This window comes from Neopsephotus bourkii, unplaced genomic scaffold, assembly GCF_033783945.1.
Source record: "Neopsephotus bourkii isolate Nb327-2 ecotype Australia unplaced genomic scaffold, CSIRO-AGI_Nbou_v1 NB_1445, whole genome shotgun sequence".
Lineage (NCBI taxonomy): Eukaryota > Metazoa > Chordata > Aves > Psittaciformes > Psittacidae > Neopsephotus > Neopsephotus bourkii.
In genome coordinates, this window is record NW_026901922.1 from 42,361 (window position 1) to 58,171 (window position 15,811).

General features: G+C 62.8%; 3 protein-coding genes across 3 annotated transcripts in view; 1 reads left to right on the forward strand and 2 right to left on the reverse strand.

Annotated features, from left to right (window-relative positions):
- NACA (nascent polypeptide associated complex subunit alpha) overlaps positions 1–13,290 on the reverse strand; it is a 31,345-nt gene extending 18,055 nt beyond the window's left edge. The window contains exon 1 of the mRNA XM_061368747.1: positions 13,285–13,290. The gene's annotated coding sequence lies outside the window, so the exon portion shown is untranslated. The remainder of the gene's footprint in view (positions 1–13,284) is intronic.
- GPR182 (G protein-coupled receptor 182) lies at positions 729–3,008 on the forward strand. Its single transcript, XM_061368741.1, has 2 exons — positions 729–949; positions 1,903–3,008. The coding sequence occupies exon 2, from the start codon at positions 1,911–1,913 to the stop codon at positions 3,006–3,008; it is 1,098 nt and encodes a 365-aa protein (XP_061224725.1). The 5' UTR covers positions 729–949; positions 1,903–1,910.
- On the reverse strand, positions 10,230–13,421 carry ZBTB39 (zinc finger and BTB domain containing 39). The gene is made up of 2 exons (XM_061368732.1): positions 13,335–13,421; positions 10,230–12,439 (listed from the first exon to the last, which is right to left on the reverse strand). Exon 2 carries the CDS (start codon positions 12,342–12,344, stop codon positions 10,230–10,232), a length of 2,115 nt encoding a protein of 704 aa, XP_061224716.1. The 5' UTR covers positions 12,345–12,439; positions 13,335–13,421.
- Between the last annotated feature and the right edge of the window lie 2,390 nt (positions 13,422–15,811).

Here is a 15,811-nt window from a genome sequence, read left to right on the forward strand (position 1 = left end):
TGAAATGCTCCCCATTGAGCCCAAAACCCTCCCCATTGAGCCCAAACCCTCCCCATTGAGCCCAAAACCCTCTCCATTGAGCCCAAACCCTCCCCATTGAGCCCAAACCCTCCCCATGGAGCCCAAACCCTCCCCATTGAGCCCAAACCCTCCCCATTGCTCCAGAGCTCCCCGTTGAGCTCAGGGCTCCCTCCTGCCTCCGGGGCCGGGACCCGGTGCCTGCCTGCGGGGGCTCAGCCGCTCCCCGCCGTTGCCTCGGGCCCCGCCGCCGTTATCGGAGCCCCGGCGCTTCCTTCCGAGCCGCTTGCCCAGCACAAACGGGGCCGTTTCCTGCCATTGTTCCCCCCGGCCGCGGCCATCGGGGCCCCCCCAGCACCGGGGCACGGCCCAAGCCCCCTCCCTTCCCGTGCCAAAGCAGCCGTCAAGGAGCCGCCGATCACCGCTCCCGTGGCCGCTGCCATCTGCGGGCACAGGCTCCGCTTCCAGCCCTTTCCCCCCCATAGGAACCATGGGAGCGTGAGGGATGCTGGTGCCTTAACCCACCCCTAGGACACCCCGAGCTGCGGGAGGAGCCGGCTCCATCCCAAGGGATGCGCTTCCCCTCGCACCCCCAGCGGGAGCAGGGCAGGGTGGACCCCTTGGGAGCGGAGCTCTTGGGGCTCGGTGCCTCCTGCAGCTCCCATAGGGGCACCGTTCCCAGCAGCGAGCTCAAACGGGAGCGGGGCGCTGGGAACGGAGTCAAGTGTCAGGGGCGCTGCGCTGCCGCAGGATGCCGGACCACGAGGCTCATTTCCTGAGGGGAAGCAGCCAAAAAGCCCACCCCGAGCTCCGCGCTGCGGCTCCGCTGCCCCAGAGGCGTCCGAGCAGAGGAGCAGAGAGGAGCCCGGAGCCGCATCCGCATCCAGCAGCATCCGAGTGCGGCCGCAGCTCTCCCAGGACCTGCCGCAAGGTGAGGAGCGATGGGAACGGGGGGGGGGTCCAGGGCCTGTCCCTGTGGTTTGGGGCTTGGGGGGTGATGGGGGGTTGATGATGATGAGGGGGGGATTCCTGCTTCCAAGCTCAGCACGCTCCTGTTTCCCAAGGGAACGGTTGGGTTTGGGGCTGGATGGGGTCTGCGGCGCCTTCACTGCACGGATGCAGCTCGAGGCAGTTAAAGGATGCTCGGGTCAATTGCGTTGCCCCTTCAGGTTATGGGTTTGTCACCTCCTTGGAAGTCCCGGTGGGTCTGGAATATTGGGTCCAGTCTGGAATACTGGGTCCAGTTCTGGGCCCCTCGGTTTAAGGACAGGGACCTGCTGGAGAGAGTCCAGCGCAGGGCAACTGGGATGCTGAAGGGAGTGGAGCATCTCCCCTATGAGGAGAGACTGAGGGAGCTGGGTCTCTATAGTTTGGAGGAGAGGAGATGGAGGGGTGACCTTATTAGTGTATATAAATATATAAAGGGGGAGTGTCCCGAGGATGGAGCCAGGCTCTTCTCAGTGGCAAACAATGATAGGACAAGGGGCAATGGGTGCAAACTGGAACACAAGAGGTTCCACTTCAACTCCTTCTCAGTGAGGTGACAGAACACTGGACCAGGCTGCCCAGGGAGGCTGTGGGGTCTCCTTCTCTGGAGGCATTCAAAACCCGTTCCTGTGTAACCTTATCCGGGTGTTCCTGCTCTGCAGGGGGATTGGAGTGGATGAGCTCTTGAGGTCCCTTCCAATCTCTAACATACTGGGATCCCAATAGGAGCATCCCCACAGCAGGGCTTGGCCGGGAGCTGCTGGCCTGGGCTGTCAGCTCTGCGTCCGCAGTGGTTGATGCTGCAGCCTCAGGGCTGTTGGGTGCTGCCAGCACCCTTCATCCCTCTGCTCCATCCTCCCCATCACAGCTGGTGCTGAGCTTCCCCTTGCCTTGCAGCCACCAGGATGGCCGAGGTGACCACTGCCCCCAGTGAGACCCACACGCTCCTCAACGAGTACCGGGACTACCACAACTGGTCCGAGCTCTTCCACCTGCTCAACTACACCTACAGCTTCTGCGAGTTCAGCCTGGACGAGAACGTCAAGCGCGTGATCCTCTTCATCCTCTACCTCCTCATCTTCGTGGTGGGCTTGGTGGAGAACCTCCTCGTCATCTGGGTCAACTGGCAGAGCCGGGCCAACCGGAGCTTGCTCAACCTCTACATCCTCAACATGGCCATCGCTGACCTGGGGGTGCTGCTCTCGCTGCCCATCTGGATGCTGGAGGTGATGCTGGACTACACCTGGCTCTGGGGCAGCTTCCTCTGCCGCTTCACGCACTACTTCTACTTCGCCAACATGTACGCCAGCATCTTCTTCCTCACGTGCCTGAGCGTGGACCGCTACGTGTCCCTCACCAGCTCCTCCCTCTTCTGGCGCAGGCACCAGCACCGCGCGCGCCGCGTCGTCTGCGCCGCCGCTTGGCTCTTGGCAGCAGCCATCCCGGTGCTGGAGGTCACGCACATGCAGCTGGTCAACACCGGGGAGCCCATCTGCATCTTCATGGCCCCCTTCGAGACCTACGACGAGTGGGCGCTGGCCATCAGCTTGGCCACCACGGCCATCGGGTTCCTCATCCCCTTCCCCATCATCGCCGTTTTCAACGTCCTCACGGCCAGGTTCGTCAGGCGCTCCAAGCCGGAGAGCAGGAAGCACTGCCTGCTCATCTACGCCTACATCCTCGTCTTCCTCATCAGCTGGCTGCCCTTCCACATCCTGCTCACGCTGCTCACCCTCGACGGCAGCCACATCGTCCTCCACTGCACCTTCGCCCACCTCCTCTACTTCTTCTACGACATCATCGACTGCTTCACGCTGCTCCACTGCGTCGTCAACCCCGTCCTCTACAACTTCCTGAGCAAGAGCTTCCGCACCAGGCTCATCTCGGCCGTCGTCAAGTACATCCCGAAGGAGCAGGGCAAGCACAAGGGCGCGGAGAGCTCCTCCTCCTCCTCCACGCAGCACTCCATAGTCATCGCCAAGGAAAACGGCCCCCCCAACTAACGGCTTCCCTTGGGGATGAGGAGACTCTTTGCTCTTCAACACTTCTTGTCTGGTCACCTCCTGTGCTGCGGAGCGGGGCTGGGTACCAACCGCGGACTGGGGGATACAGAGACCTTGCTGCAGCCCCTGAGCATCATGGAATTAGAGTCATAATCATGGAATTAGAGTCATAGTCATGGAATTAGAGTCATAATCATGGAATTAGAGTCATAATCATGGAATTAGAGTCATAATCATGGAATTAGAGTCATAATCATGGAATTATAGTCATAATCATGGAATTAGAGTCATAATCATGGAAATAGAGTCATAATCATGGAATTAGAGTCATAATCATGGAATTAGAGTCATAATCATGGAATTAGAGTCATAATCGTGGAATCATAATCATGGAATTAGAGTCATAACCATGGAATTAGAGTCATAGTCATGGAATTAGAGTCATAGTCATGGAATTAGAGTCAAAGTCATGGAATTAGAGTCATAGTCATGGAATTAGAGTCATAATCATGGAATTAGAGTCATAATCATGGAATTAGAGTCATAATCATGGAATTAGAGTCATAGTCATGGAATTAGAGTCATAATCATGGAATTAGAGTCATAATCATGGAATTAGAGTCATAATCATGGAATTAGAGTCATAGTCATGGAATTAGAGTCATAGTCATGGAATTAGAGTCATAATCATGCACTGATAGAACCATAACCATGGACTGATAGAACCATAATCATAGAACCACAGCATCAACTGGGTTGCAAAGACCTTCAGATCAAGCCCAACCGTTCCCCACACACAAAGCCTGGACGCTGCCCCCTTTGCCCCAGCAGGACAGAAGGGATCCATCCCTTGGGAATGCCCAGCAGAGGCCCCAAAGCCTGATTGCACAGAGATGAAGGCGGCACGACCCCGAGGGCTGAGCCTCCAGCAGGGCAGGAAGGACCCGGGCTCAGCAGCTCCCCTGTGCTCTGCACCCAAGCTGGGCAGGTTCAAGGCCACCCTTGGGTTTGTGAGCATCCTTGGAGCCGGGGCCGTGTTCCCTTGGGAACGCCCCATTCCTGAGGGCCGGAACGCGGGGTTCGGCCGCGTAAGAACCCGGAGCATCCGGAGAGCGTTCATCATTGTCCGGGTTCGGCCGTCACGCGCCGCGGGTCGAGCCCTGGGCAGGGGAGGGGAAGGAGCGGGTCCATCAATCTCCCACAGGCCTTGAGCTGCCCCATAAAGAGCGCCTCTACCAGAGCAGAGCGTGAGCAAGCCCCGGGGCAGGATGTGGGGCTGCGGGGCGGGGGCCAGGATATCCCGGGCTCCGTTATCACCGCCAGCAGCTCCGCTCTTGGCAGCGTCAGTCAGTGCCTGCCCCAGGGCTCTGCTCGCTATGGGGCTGAGAGGAAGCCAGATCCATCTGAGAGAGAGGAGCTGCACTGGGGATGAAGCTGGAGCCCTTGGATATGAATCCAGGGAATGGGTTGGGGTGGAAAGGAGCTGCACTGGGGATGAAGCTGGGGCCCTCGGATGTGGGTCCATGGAATGGGTTGGGGTGGAGAGGAGCTGCACTGGGGATGAAGCTGGAGCCCTCGGATATGGATCCATGGAATGGGTTGGGGTGGAGAGGAGCTGCACTGGGGATGAAGCTGGAGCCCTCGGATATGGGTCCAGGGAATGGGTTGGGGTGGAAAGGAGCTTGAGGTCATCCAGTTCCAGTCCCCGTTCCCATCCCAGTGTCCAGCTCCAGTCCCTGTTCCCATCCCAGTGTCCAGCTCCAGTCCCTGTTCCCATCCCAGTGTCCAGCTCCAGTCCCTGTTCCCATCCCAGTGTCCGGCTCCAGTCCCCATTCCCATCCCAGTGTCCAGCTCCAGTCCCTGTTCCCATCCCAGTGTCCAGCTCCAGTCCCCGTTCCCATCCCAGTGTCCGGCTCTAGTCCCTGTTCCCATCCCAGTGCCCAGCTCCAGTCCCTGTTCCCATCCCAGTGTCCAACTCCAGTCCCCGTTCCCATCCCAGTGTCCAGCTCCAGTCTCTGTTCCCATCCCAGTGTCCGGCTCCAGTCCCTGTTCCCATCCCAGTGTCCGGCTCCAGTCCCTGTTCCCATCCCAGTGTCCGGCTCCAGTCCCTGTTCCCATCCCAGTGTCCAGCTGCAGTCCCTGTTCCCATCCCAGTGTCCTTTTCCCATCCCAGTGTCCAGCTCCAGTCCCTGTTCCCATCCCAGTGTCCAGCTCCAGTCCCCGTTCCCATCCCAGTGTCCAGCTCCAGCCCCTGTTCCCATCCCAGTGTCCAGCTCCAGTCCCTGTTCCCATCCCAGTGTCCAGCTGCAGTCCCTGTTCCCATCCCAGTGTCCGGCTCCAGTCCCTGTTCCCATCCCAGTGTCCAGCTCAGGGAAGCAACTGGTGCTGCTCCTCTTCCTTACGCTCCTTACCCCCAGTGTCACAGCCTGGCCTTGGGGACCGGCGCGGTCCCAGCTCCTTCATCCCCATCACCTGGGCACAAGGCAAAGCCCCAGCACCAGTGAATGGGAAGCAGACCCCCAGCTCTGATCCCGATCCTTCCCTTCTGCCAATGCCAATCCTAATGGGAGACATGGAACCAGGACAAGATATTCCAGTCGAAACCTCTAAAATCTGGTGTTTGACCCAATAAACTTCCTTCTTTTGATAAGAAAACCCCTCTCCTGTACCTGCAGCTTCGCTCAGACCCCAGGGCCAGGCTGGCCTCAAATAACCCCCCCTAAAGCCCCACAGAGGGAGCAGGGCTTGGAGCCCAGCAAATCCTTCAGCTGGGTCCCTGCGTATCCCTTTAGAGCCTCCAGCACCCCTTAGGGTAACCCTGCCATGGGTACCCCTGCACCAGCAGCCCGGGGCTGCTCCAGCTCAATCCATGGCTCCCAGCAGGAATCATAGACCCATGGGATGGTTTCGGGTGGAAGGGAGCTTAAATCTCACCCAGTTCCAACCCCTGCCATGGGCATGGGCACCTTCCACTGGAGCAGCTTGCTCCAAACCCCTGTATCCAACCTGGATGGAGCATCCAAACCCATCCCAGTGCCCCAGCACCCTCATAGGGAAGAGCTTCCTTATCTCCAACCCAAACCCCCCCTGTTCCAGCCTGACCCCATCACCCCTTGTCCCATCGCTGGTCCCTCCCCAGCATCCTTGGACCCCCCTTCTCAGCCTGGTTCCTATGGGAGCAGCTCTGCTTGAGCTCACCCCGACCCGAGCAGGGCTCCCCAGCACCGGCATAAACCAAAGCAGCTCCCAAACACCAACAGCCCCAGCTCCCCCCAGCACCAGCCCCGGCTGCATGGAACGGGCTCACCAAGGAACCCCAACCGGGGGCGCTCCCTCCATGGGTTCAAGGAGGCTTCATCTCCCCCCCCTGCTGAGGAACCACCATGGGGACACCGGGCTCTGCCACCCTGGAGCACGGGGGCGGGATGCAGGGAGCCAGGGATGCGCTGGGACCTCCATGGGGCTGCCTGGAAGAAGCCGGGCGCAAGAGGTCGGCGTTTCCCGTTTTATTATTCTAAATAAAACCACACTTTGTGCCGAGCCGTCGATGGAGGGAGTAGAAAAGAACCCGAAGGGGACATCTACGGGGGGAGCTTACAAAATATACAAAACTTTACAGCAAATAGATAGGAAACACTTAAATATCGGGAGGTCAGTACCTACGAGTCACTCAACAGAGGTTAGACAGCGACCGCGCTCTTCTGCATCTGCTTCAGAAGAGCCCTGTATCCATCGGGAAAGGGGGGAATCCAATGGGATCGTGGGTGAGAAACCAGAGGAAAACCCCTCTTGAAGCCTTATGGAGAGGGGGGGTTTGTGCTGGGGTTCCCTTTGCAATTCCCTCTTGGAGCCGGAGGATCCCAAAGCACCTCCAGGCGAGGTAGGTAAGTGTCATCCCATGGGAGCACTGGAGCTCCCAGTCCGGAGCTGGGTCCATTGGGGTCCACAAGCGGTCCCCACACCCCCTCTGCGGATGGGGCTCGCTGGAAGCTGGGATGCTCCACACGGGACCGGTCCCACAAAGGGATCCAAGCCCCAAGCGCTCTCCCTGGCCCCAGCCCCGGCCTTGCTCTGCCCCGCAGCGCTCCAGTGTCAAAGCTTCTATTTGGTTTATGTGCACAAAAGGCTTTTGCTTCACAGCTCTGTGAGCTCCGGGAGTCGCCTGCACCCATCCCAGAGCTCATCCCAGCACCCACAGGGTCCCAAGGCCCCCCCCGAGCCTCGTGGTCCCCCCCCATCACATCCTTCATAGCAACCGGCGGAGCGGAGCAGGGCGCATCCGTTCCTGTCTGCACCAGGACAAGAGCCCTGAGGGGCCTCCATCGGCTCCTACCCCTTCCTAAAGCACCCCATGGCCCCCAAACGCCTTCAGACCCCCCCATCTTCACCCCACAAAGCTAAAGATGCCCCCTGAGCCCATGGAGACACCAGAGCCCGCGGCACAGCGCCACGAGAGCGGCCTTTGGCAACCAAAGCTCTGGGTTTGGCAACAGCTTCAGTGCCTCCCCTGGGACACAGGCTCTGGGGGCAGGATAGACCCAGCCCTAACCCAGCACCCTCCAGCTCTCCCATGGGATGCACCTGCGTCCCACTGCTTGTGTTGCTCCAGAGCTGGTTCCACAGGCAGGGACGGGGCTAAAGGGGAGTTTGATTTCCATGGGGAGGGCTGCAAGAGCAGGAAAACAACCGGGCAGAAGCGGTCCAGGATTGGGAAGGATGGGAAGGACGGGGATGATGGGAAGGACGGGAAGGATGGGGATGATGGGAAGGACGGGAAGGATGGGGATGATGGGAAGGACGGGAAGGATGGGAAGGACGGGAATGATGGGGATGATGGGAAGGACAGGAAGGATGGGAAGGATGGGAAGGATGGGAAGGATGGGAAGGATGGGAATGATGGGGACGATGGGAAGGATGGGAAGGATGGGAAGGATGGGAAGGATGGGAAGGATGGGAAGGACGGGAAGGATGGGAAGGATGGGAAGGATGGGAAGGACGGGAAGGATGGGGATGATGGGAAGGATGGGAAGGATGGGAAGGATGGGAAGGATGGGGATGATGGGGATGATGGGAAGGATGGGAAGGACGGGAAGGATGGGAATGATGGGAAGGATGGGAAGGATGGGGATGATGGGAAGGATGGGAAGGATGGGAAGGATGGGAATGATGGGGATGATGGGAAGGATGGGAAGGACGGGAAGGATGGGAAGGATGGGAAGGATGGGAAGGATGGGAATGATGGGGATGATGGGAAGGATGGGAAGGACGGGAAGGATGGGAAGGATGGGGATGATGGGAAGGATGGGGATGATGGGAAGGATGGGGATGATGGGAAGGATGGGAAGGACAGGAAGGATGGGAAGGATGGGGATAATGGGGATGATGGGAAGGATGGGAAGGATGGGATGATGGGAAGGATGGGGAGGATGGGAAGGACGGGAAGGACGGGAAGGATGGGAAGGATGGGGATGATGGGAAGGATGGGAAGGATGGGAAGGATGGGAAGGATGGGAAGGATGGGAAGGATGGGGATGATGGGAAGGATGGGAAGGATGGGAAGGATGGGGATGATGGGAAGGATGGGAAGGACGGGAAGGATGGAGGCTGCCGCTTCCCAAGGAAAGCATCATCCCTCACTCACTACATGCACACAGGAGCATCCTCCCCACGCTCCCCAGAGGTAGGTCGGGACCCACAAGCGTCACCACCCTCATTTTACAGATGAGGAACCTGAGGCAAAGAGGTGAAGGGGCTCGGCCAGGAGCAGGAGGGGGCCGGACACGATGCCAAGCTCTCCCCACGCATCCAGCCCGTGCGTTCCTTGCCCCTTCCAAGGGGAAAGGGGGGGATGAGCTTCCAGGGTTTGGGACCAGCGTCTGCAGGAGCACAGGGGCCAGGTTTGCTCTGCCCATGGCTGCAGAGCCCGGAGTGCTTCCTGTTTGTGAGGTAGAACGAGGTAGCGAAGGGCAGGCAGATGTGGCCAGGGCGATGCTGGCTTCCCTCCACCTCCGCACCGCAGCGGGATCACCAAGGGGGAAAGGCAGCCCCAGGCCTAACCCATGGAGGGACCCAGCTCAGGGTCACATCGGGGCTGCTGCGCTTGGGGCTGCTCCGCTGCAGCTGGGGCCTGCGGCACCGAGAGCCTGGTTCCGCACATGGATGGAGCAGGAACACGGGATCCACGGCTGGGATCCACACAGATCCTCCACGGTACCTCCCTGTGGGTTAAGGCAACAGCTTCATCACAGCCTTGTCCGATGGGATCGGTGCTGCCGCTGCCCGGAGATCCCAGCACCGGGATGCGCGGTGCTGAGGGGGCATCAGCACCTTCTGCAGGTTGGTGGAAGCCAGAGGGGACCGAGTGGAGACAAGGAGGAAGCTCTTCCCTATGGGATACTCGGGATGGGGTGCCCGGAGGAGCTGGGGCTGCCCCATCCCTGGCAGTGCTCAAGGCCGGGTTGGAGCAAGCTGCTCCAGTGGAAGGGGTCCCTGCCCGTGGCAGGGGTTGGAGCTGGAGGAGCTTTGAGGTCCCTTCCAACCCAAAGCATCCCGTGGTTCTTTGACCCCACACCTGGATCCCACAGCCCCAGCCCCTGCAGGGCTCCCTCTGCTGCTGCTGCCTCCTTCCTTCCACCTCCTGGGGTCTCCTGGCAACGGCCCCGCAGCCACGGTCCCCATCCCGGGGGCTCCCCACCAGGACCCCGCACGCTCGCTCCAGTCCCCACTGCGGGGACCTCCGTGACGCTGCGGCGTGGATGCGGCTCCTCTCCTCCCACAGCAGCAGAACCCCAGGGATGCCCAGCATTGAGTCTATTCCCACTTCTTTCTTCTCCTCTTCTCGGAGCCCAGCACCACCCTGCTCTGGCTCTGGCCCTCTCCTACTTGAGGTCAAGGTGTGAGAAGTCTTAGCAGCATCGGTTTGCGGACGAGCTCGAGCGGAGGGGGAAGCCTGGCCGAGAGGGCTGCGAGGTTTCCGAAGGACAGCATCTAGATTCCCAACCCTAGGGAGTAAACGCTACAAACACAGGACTCGAGGGCCTCTACGGGACCGGAGGTAAGGAACTGCTTGGCCCGGGGACGCGGCTCCCGGGGCTGCTCACTCGGACAACGCCAGCACTCGCTACAAAGGCCCAAACCCAAGGGAACAAAAAGGAGCAAGGAGGAGGCTTCCATCACCCGGGCATGGAGCAAACCCAGCGCCGGTTCCTCCGCTCGCCCCCATCAGCTCTCGGCGTTCTTCTCCGCCTCTTTGGAATGGATGATGTACATGAAAGTCTGCTCGATGGTGAAGTCCGGGGGGAGGCTGCCTTTGTGCACGCCTATGTGCTTGCTCATGAGGTTGAGCGTGGAGCTGTAGTGCCCGCACACCGTGCAGCGGTACATGAGGGCCCCCGAGTGCGTCCGCAGGTGGCACTTGATGGTGGAGCGGCCGCGGAAGAACTTGTGGCACACTTTGCACTGGTAGGGCTTCTCCCCGGTGTGGATGCGCCGGTGGTAGTTGAACTCGCTGGTGTGGGCAAACCTCTTCCCGCACACCTTGCAGCCGTACTTGCTGTTGCCGGGCTGGTTGGGCAGCACCAGATCCTCGCTTAGGAACTCCTCCGGTGCCTTCCTCTTCGGCAGGCTCTGGTGGTGGAGGCGCTCGCCGAAGCCCGGCCGCAGGTCCAGGCTGCTGCCACACTTGTGCTGGCTGACGTGGTAGCGATAGGCGGCCTCCAGCTTGAAGCTCTGCCCGCAGAAGTGGCACCGGAGCAGAGCCTCCTCGGCGCCCTGGTGCACCACCAGGTGCTTCTCCAGGAGGTGCCGGTCCACGAAGCTGCTGGCGCAAACGGAGCACGAGAAGACCGAGATGCCCAAGTGGGCCAGGCCGTGCCAGAGGAGGCTGCAGAGGCTCAGGTGCCTCTGGTCGCACACGCCGCACGTTTGGCTTTTCAAGTTCACGTGCTCCAGGATGTGGTTGCGGACGGAGTGGAAATCCTTGGCCAAAGGCTTCCCGCAGGCGGCGCAGGAGAGCTCCGAGCCCGCTCCGGCCCCGAACACAGGGCCCTTGGTGGGGAGAGGGTCATTGGGATGGACAACAACGTTGTTGTCAAAGACCCCCTCCCGTCGGTGCAGGCTCAGCTGCCACTGGGTGAAGAACTTGGTCTCGCACATGTCGCAGGAGAAGAGGAAGATGCCGATGTGGGACAGGACGTGCGTGACCCGGGAGTTGCGGTCCTTGAAGTGGGTCTCGCAGACCTTGCAGTTGCCCGTGAGGAGGTCGACGTGGTCCCGGGCGTGCTGGCGGATGAGCTGGATGTTGGGCTCCAGGACCTTCTTGCACACTTGGCAGGGCATGGCCTTGCTGTCCCTGCTGTCGCTCTCAAAGGCCAGCTCCTCCTCGCTGTCGTCGCTCAGCTCAATCACTTCCTCTGACGGGGCCAGCTCCTCGCTGGCATCCTCGAAATGGAGCTCGTCCTCGGCCAAGTCCTCCAGCTGCAGCTCGTCCATCTGCCCAAAGCCCTGCTCCTTGGAGTGGTCGCTGTTGCTGGGACACGAGTTGCTCCCCGTGGAGACGTCCAGGCAAGGATCAGCAGTGAAGAAGCCGCCCTTGCTGTAGTCACCGTTGCTCTGGACCTTATACTGCTGGCAGGAGCTGGCGGTGCTCTGAACGGGCTGGGTCACCATGCTCGTGGCGAGGGCAAACTGCCCCTGATCCGGCTCCTGCTCTGCCTTGGGAGCCTGCTGCGGGTGCATTAAGGGAAGAGCCTGGCTGCTGTCACTCACTGTTGTCCTCTCATCCTCTTTGTAGCCGCCGGCCGCCTCCCCGTGCAAGATGTAACTCCTCTCGGGGCCAAAATGCTCCCCAGTGCTCCGGATGTCCCCCAGGGAATGGCTCTGCTCCGAGGAGGCGCTGCTCAGGGGCCCCGGCCGCCCTTCGCCCATGCACAGCGAGGGCTGCTTCGTGATGGCCGAGCTCTCCAGGTCGGGGAAGGTGGAGTGACAAGCCTGGAGCAGGTCCTCCATGCCCAGCCTCTCCGCCACCTCGTAGATGACGCCCACATTGATGAGGTCCGTGAAGAGCTCGGAGGTGTACACGAAGCTCAGGATCTTCTCAAAGTTGGCCGGGGTGATGAAGTCCACCACGTAGGTCCTGGCGGCATCCAGCCCCGTGTTCAGGAACAGGTTCTGGAAGTAGCCGGCAGCGCAAGCCAGGACGGCTTTATGGGCAGCGAAGGAGCGGGTGCCCACCAGGATGGTCACGTCGCACATGGTCTCGGAGAGCCTGCACTTGTTGAGCTCCTTCAGCAGGTTGTTGGGGTGGTTGGTGCTGTGCAGCTTGATCCTCATGCCCATCTTAGCTGCTTAAGAGGCCTTCTCCTGGCTCCGCTGCTTCTTCACGCATTCAGCGGGAGGTGCTCGGCATCCAGACACTGGCAGGGCGAGGGGCTCTAGGGGAAGGGATGCACAGAATGGGACCAGAGAACATCGCTGCCGTCACCTTCCCCATGAGCAATGGAGGCAGCGGTGGAGCTGCTCAGAGGGGAATGGACCAAAACCCATTGTGAGACCTCAAAAACCAGCTCTGGGATGGGAGGGACAGAGCAAACCAGCACTGGCTGTGCCAGCAACAGCCTCAGGGTCCTGCTTGTACCTATGGGCAGAGGACCCAAGCGGTGCCTGTTGCATCCATCCCCCTCTGCCCGAGCCAGGGTAACACATCCAGGCCCTGCTCCCTGCCTGGCTTCCCCTCCAGCCCCTTCCTCCCTTTGCTCCGCATCACTCCCGGCCCCCCGCAGCCGCTGCAGCACCCCCGGGCCGCCTGCCCCATGGCGCCCGCAATCCCCCCCCCTTCCAGCTTTGTCCCCATGGCGCTCACAGCGCGCCCCGGTGCATCCCCAACCCCGCGCCGCTCCCTCCCGGACACCCCCGAAGCGGGGCTTTGGGGTCCGGGCTGCATCCGGCGCTCAGGAAGGGGCAAAGAGGAGCCGGGGCCGGGCCGGGCCGGGCCGGAGCACGAGGGATGGAGGCAGAGGATGGGGATGGCCGAGGAAGGCTCCGCAGACGCTGCACTGGGGGCAACGTGGGGGCATCCCCGGGAGGGGGATGGAGACGGGAAAGGGGGGGGGGGAGAGAAGCTCCGCTGCCCGCGGGGGGGGTCCGGATAACGCGGGGAGAACCGGGGAGGGAACCGGGGACCGCGGGAGGGGGGAACGGGGGAGCCGGTGCCCCACGAGGATGGGGGGGGGGAGCAGGAGGGTTCTGAAGGGGGAGCGGGGTAACGGGAGGCCCGAGGTGTGCGGGGGGCACCGCGGGGGCTGCGGCGGGGGCCGGCGGGGTCCTTACCCGGCCGCTGCCCGGCACCATCCCGGCTCGGCTCACACAAAGGCGCCGACCCGCCCCGGGCCGCCGCCGGAGCCGCTTCCGTCCGCCGTGCGTGCGGCGGGGTCACAGCGCCCCCGTGCGGATCGGAGGACGCTGCGCGGGGCAGCGGCGTCGGTTCCCGGGGGTCAGGGCCGGGTCTCGCCGCTCCATCCCCGGGGGTTCGTTCATTCACCACCCCCCTCCCTCCCCTCTTTCCGTGGGTCCCAGCGCGGCGCAGCCAACACACAGAGACCGCCCCGCACGGGCACGGGTCTTTGTTCGAGGGCTCGGGACACCGGGGGTGTTCGTACACGGGTGCGTGGCCCGACGGCTCCGTGAGCGGCGGCGCGATCGGTGCCGGTGCCCGCACCGGGCCACAGCGCACGGCCCCGTCCAGGTCCATGTCCCCCCCCCCCCCCCCCATCCCCGGCTCTGCCCGCGGTCACGCCGGGGAGCACGGTGGGCACGGGCCGCCGCTCTTATCCCCCCCCGTCGGCCGCCCCGGCTCCGCCGCCCGCTTCCCCATGAGCCCCACGAAGAAGTCGTGCATGTCCCCTGCGGAGAGAGCCGCCGTCAGCGCCGCGGGGCCCGGCTGCGGCGCCGCCACCGCCACCGGCACCGGCACCGGCACCGGCACCGGGCGGGACTTACGCTTCAGCAGCGCCGCGGCCGCGGGGGGACCTGCAAGAGACCGAAGAGGGTGAGAGCGGCCGCAAGGACCGGAGGGACCGCACCGACACCCCCCCTCCATCCGGCCCCGCGTCCCGGCGCTCACCGGCGTCCTCCTCCCGCAGCAGCTGCAGCAGGGCGGCATAGACGGGCCCGGGGCTGGCGCGGGCTCTCCGGGGCACCGGCTCCGGGGCGGGCATCCCCTGCGGGAAGCGAAGCGGGTGAAGGGAATGGGGGGGAAGCGGAGTGCGGGAAACCGGGGTTCCCCCCAACCCGACCCCCCCGACGGCGCTACCTGTGCGGGGCCCGGCGGGGCGGCGGCGGCGGGGGGGCTGCGGGCGAGCGCAAGCGGCAGCGCCAGGACGAGCAGCGCCGTGAGCACCGGGCGGGTCCTCATCGTCCGGGGGGGGCCCTGGGGGTGGCGGTCAGCGGCGGGGCGGAGGGGGCCGGGGTCCCCCCCGAGCCAGAGCCCCCTCTGCGGGGCGGCCCGGGGGGAGTCCGGACCGGGAATGAAGGGGGGGGGAAGCGCGTCCTCGGGGGTGTGGAGCGCGTTCTGGGGGTGCATCACGGAGCGGCACCGGGGGGTCCCACACCCGCCCTCGTGCCCGTGGTGCCCCCTTCGGGCACTCCCACAGCACCCGGACCGTGCAAACACCAGCTCGGGTCAGTCCTGCACATGCACATGGGTGAGTGCAGGCACCCGTCCCCTGGCACACACTGGCACACACATTGGAACACACTGGCACACATTGGCACGCACATTGGCACACACACTGGCACATATTGGCACACACATTGGCACACACACTGGCACATATTGGCACACACATTGGCACACACACTGGCACACGCATTGGCACACATTGGCACACACATTGGCACACACTGACACACGCATTAGCACACACATTGGCACACATTGGCACGCACATTGGCACACACACTGGCACATATTGGCACACACATTGGCACACACACTGGCACACGCATTGGCACACATTAGCACACACATTGGCACACATTAGCACACATTGTCACACACTGGCACAACCATTAGCACACATTGGCACACACACTGGCACACATTGACACGCACATTGTCACACACTGGCACACACATTAGCACACACACTGGCACACATTAGCACACATTGGCACACGCATCTTTGCCGACCCATCCCTTCCCCAGCCGAAGTCAAGCAGCATCTTCACCCCGTATCTCCTGCCCGGTGCCTTCATCACCCTCCTCCTCCTCCTCCCTTCCTCCCTCTCCCAGCGGGGTGAGGAGGGGGCGCAGCAGCCCCCCAGGACCCCCGGGTGCCGCAGGGCACAGACCTGCTGAGCCCTCGGGTGCGGAGCCGGGGGCTGAGCAACCCCCGGTGCTTGCGGCTGCCGGGAGGGGAAGAACCGGGGTGCGGGCTGCGGTGCGGGGATAAATAGGGGGCTCTGCCCATGGCACGTCACGGGTGGGCGAGAGGAGAGCTGCCAATGGGGGCCGGGCGGGGGGGGTGGCACCCCCCAGCCTGCAGCTCCTCGCCCACGCGGTGTCACCGGTACCGGCGCGGAGTCACGCGGTGACACGGCAGGGGCCAGCACCGGGCCCACGCAGCCCCGGGCCCCGCGGGGAGGGGGGGGGACACGGGACCGCGCTCACCCGAGCACACGTGTGGGGACGCGCATGGAGGGGACGGGAGGGGACGCGGTGCCCGTGGCTTCGCAGCCGCACACGGAGCCCCCAGACCCCTCGGTGCCGCGCTCGGGGTCGGTTCAGCCTCCTGGGAGCCGCAGCT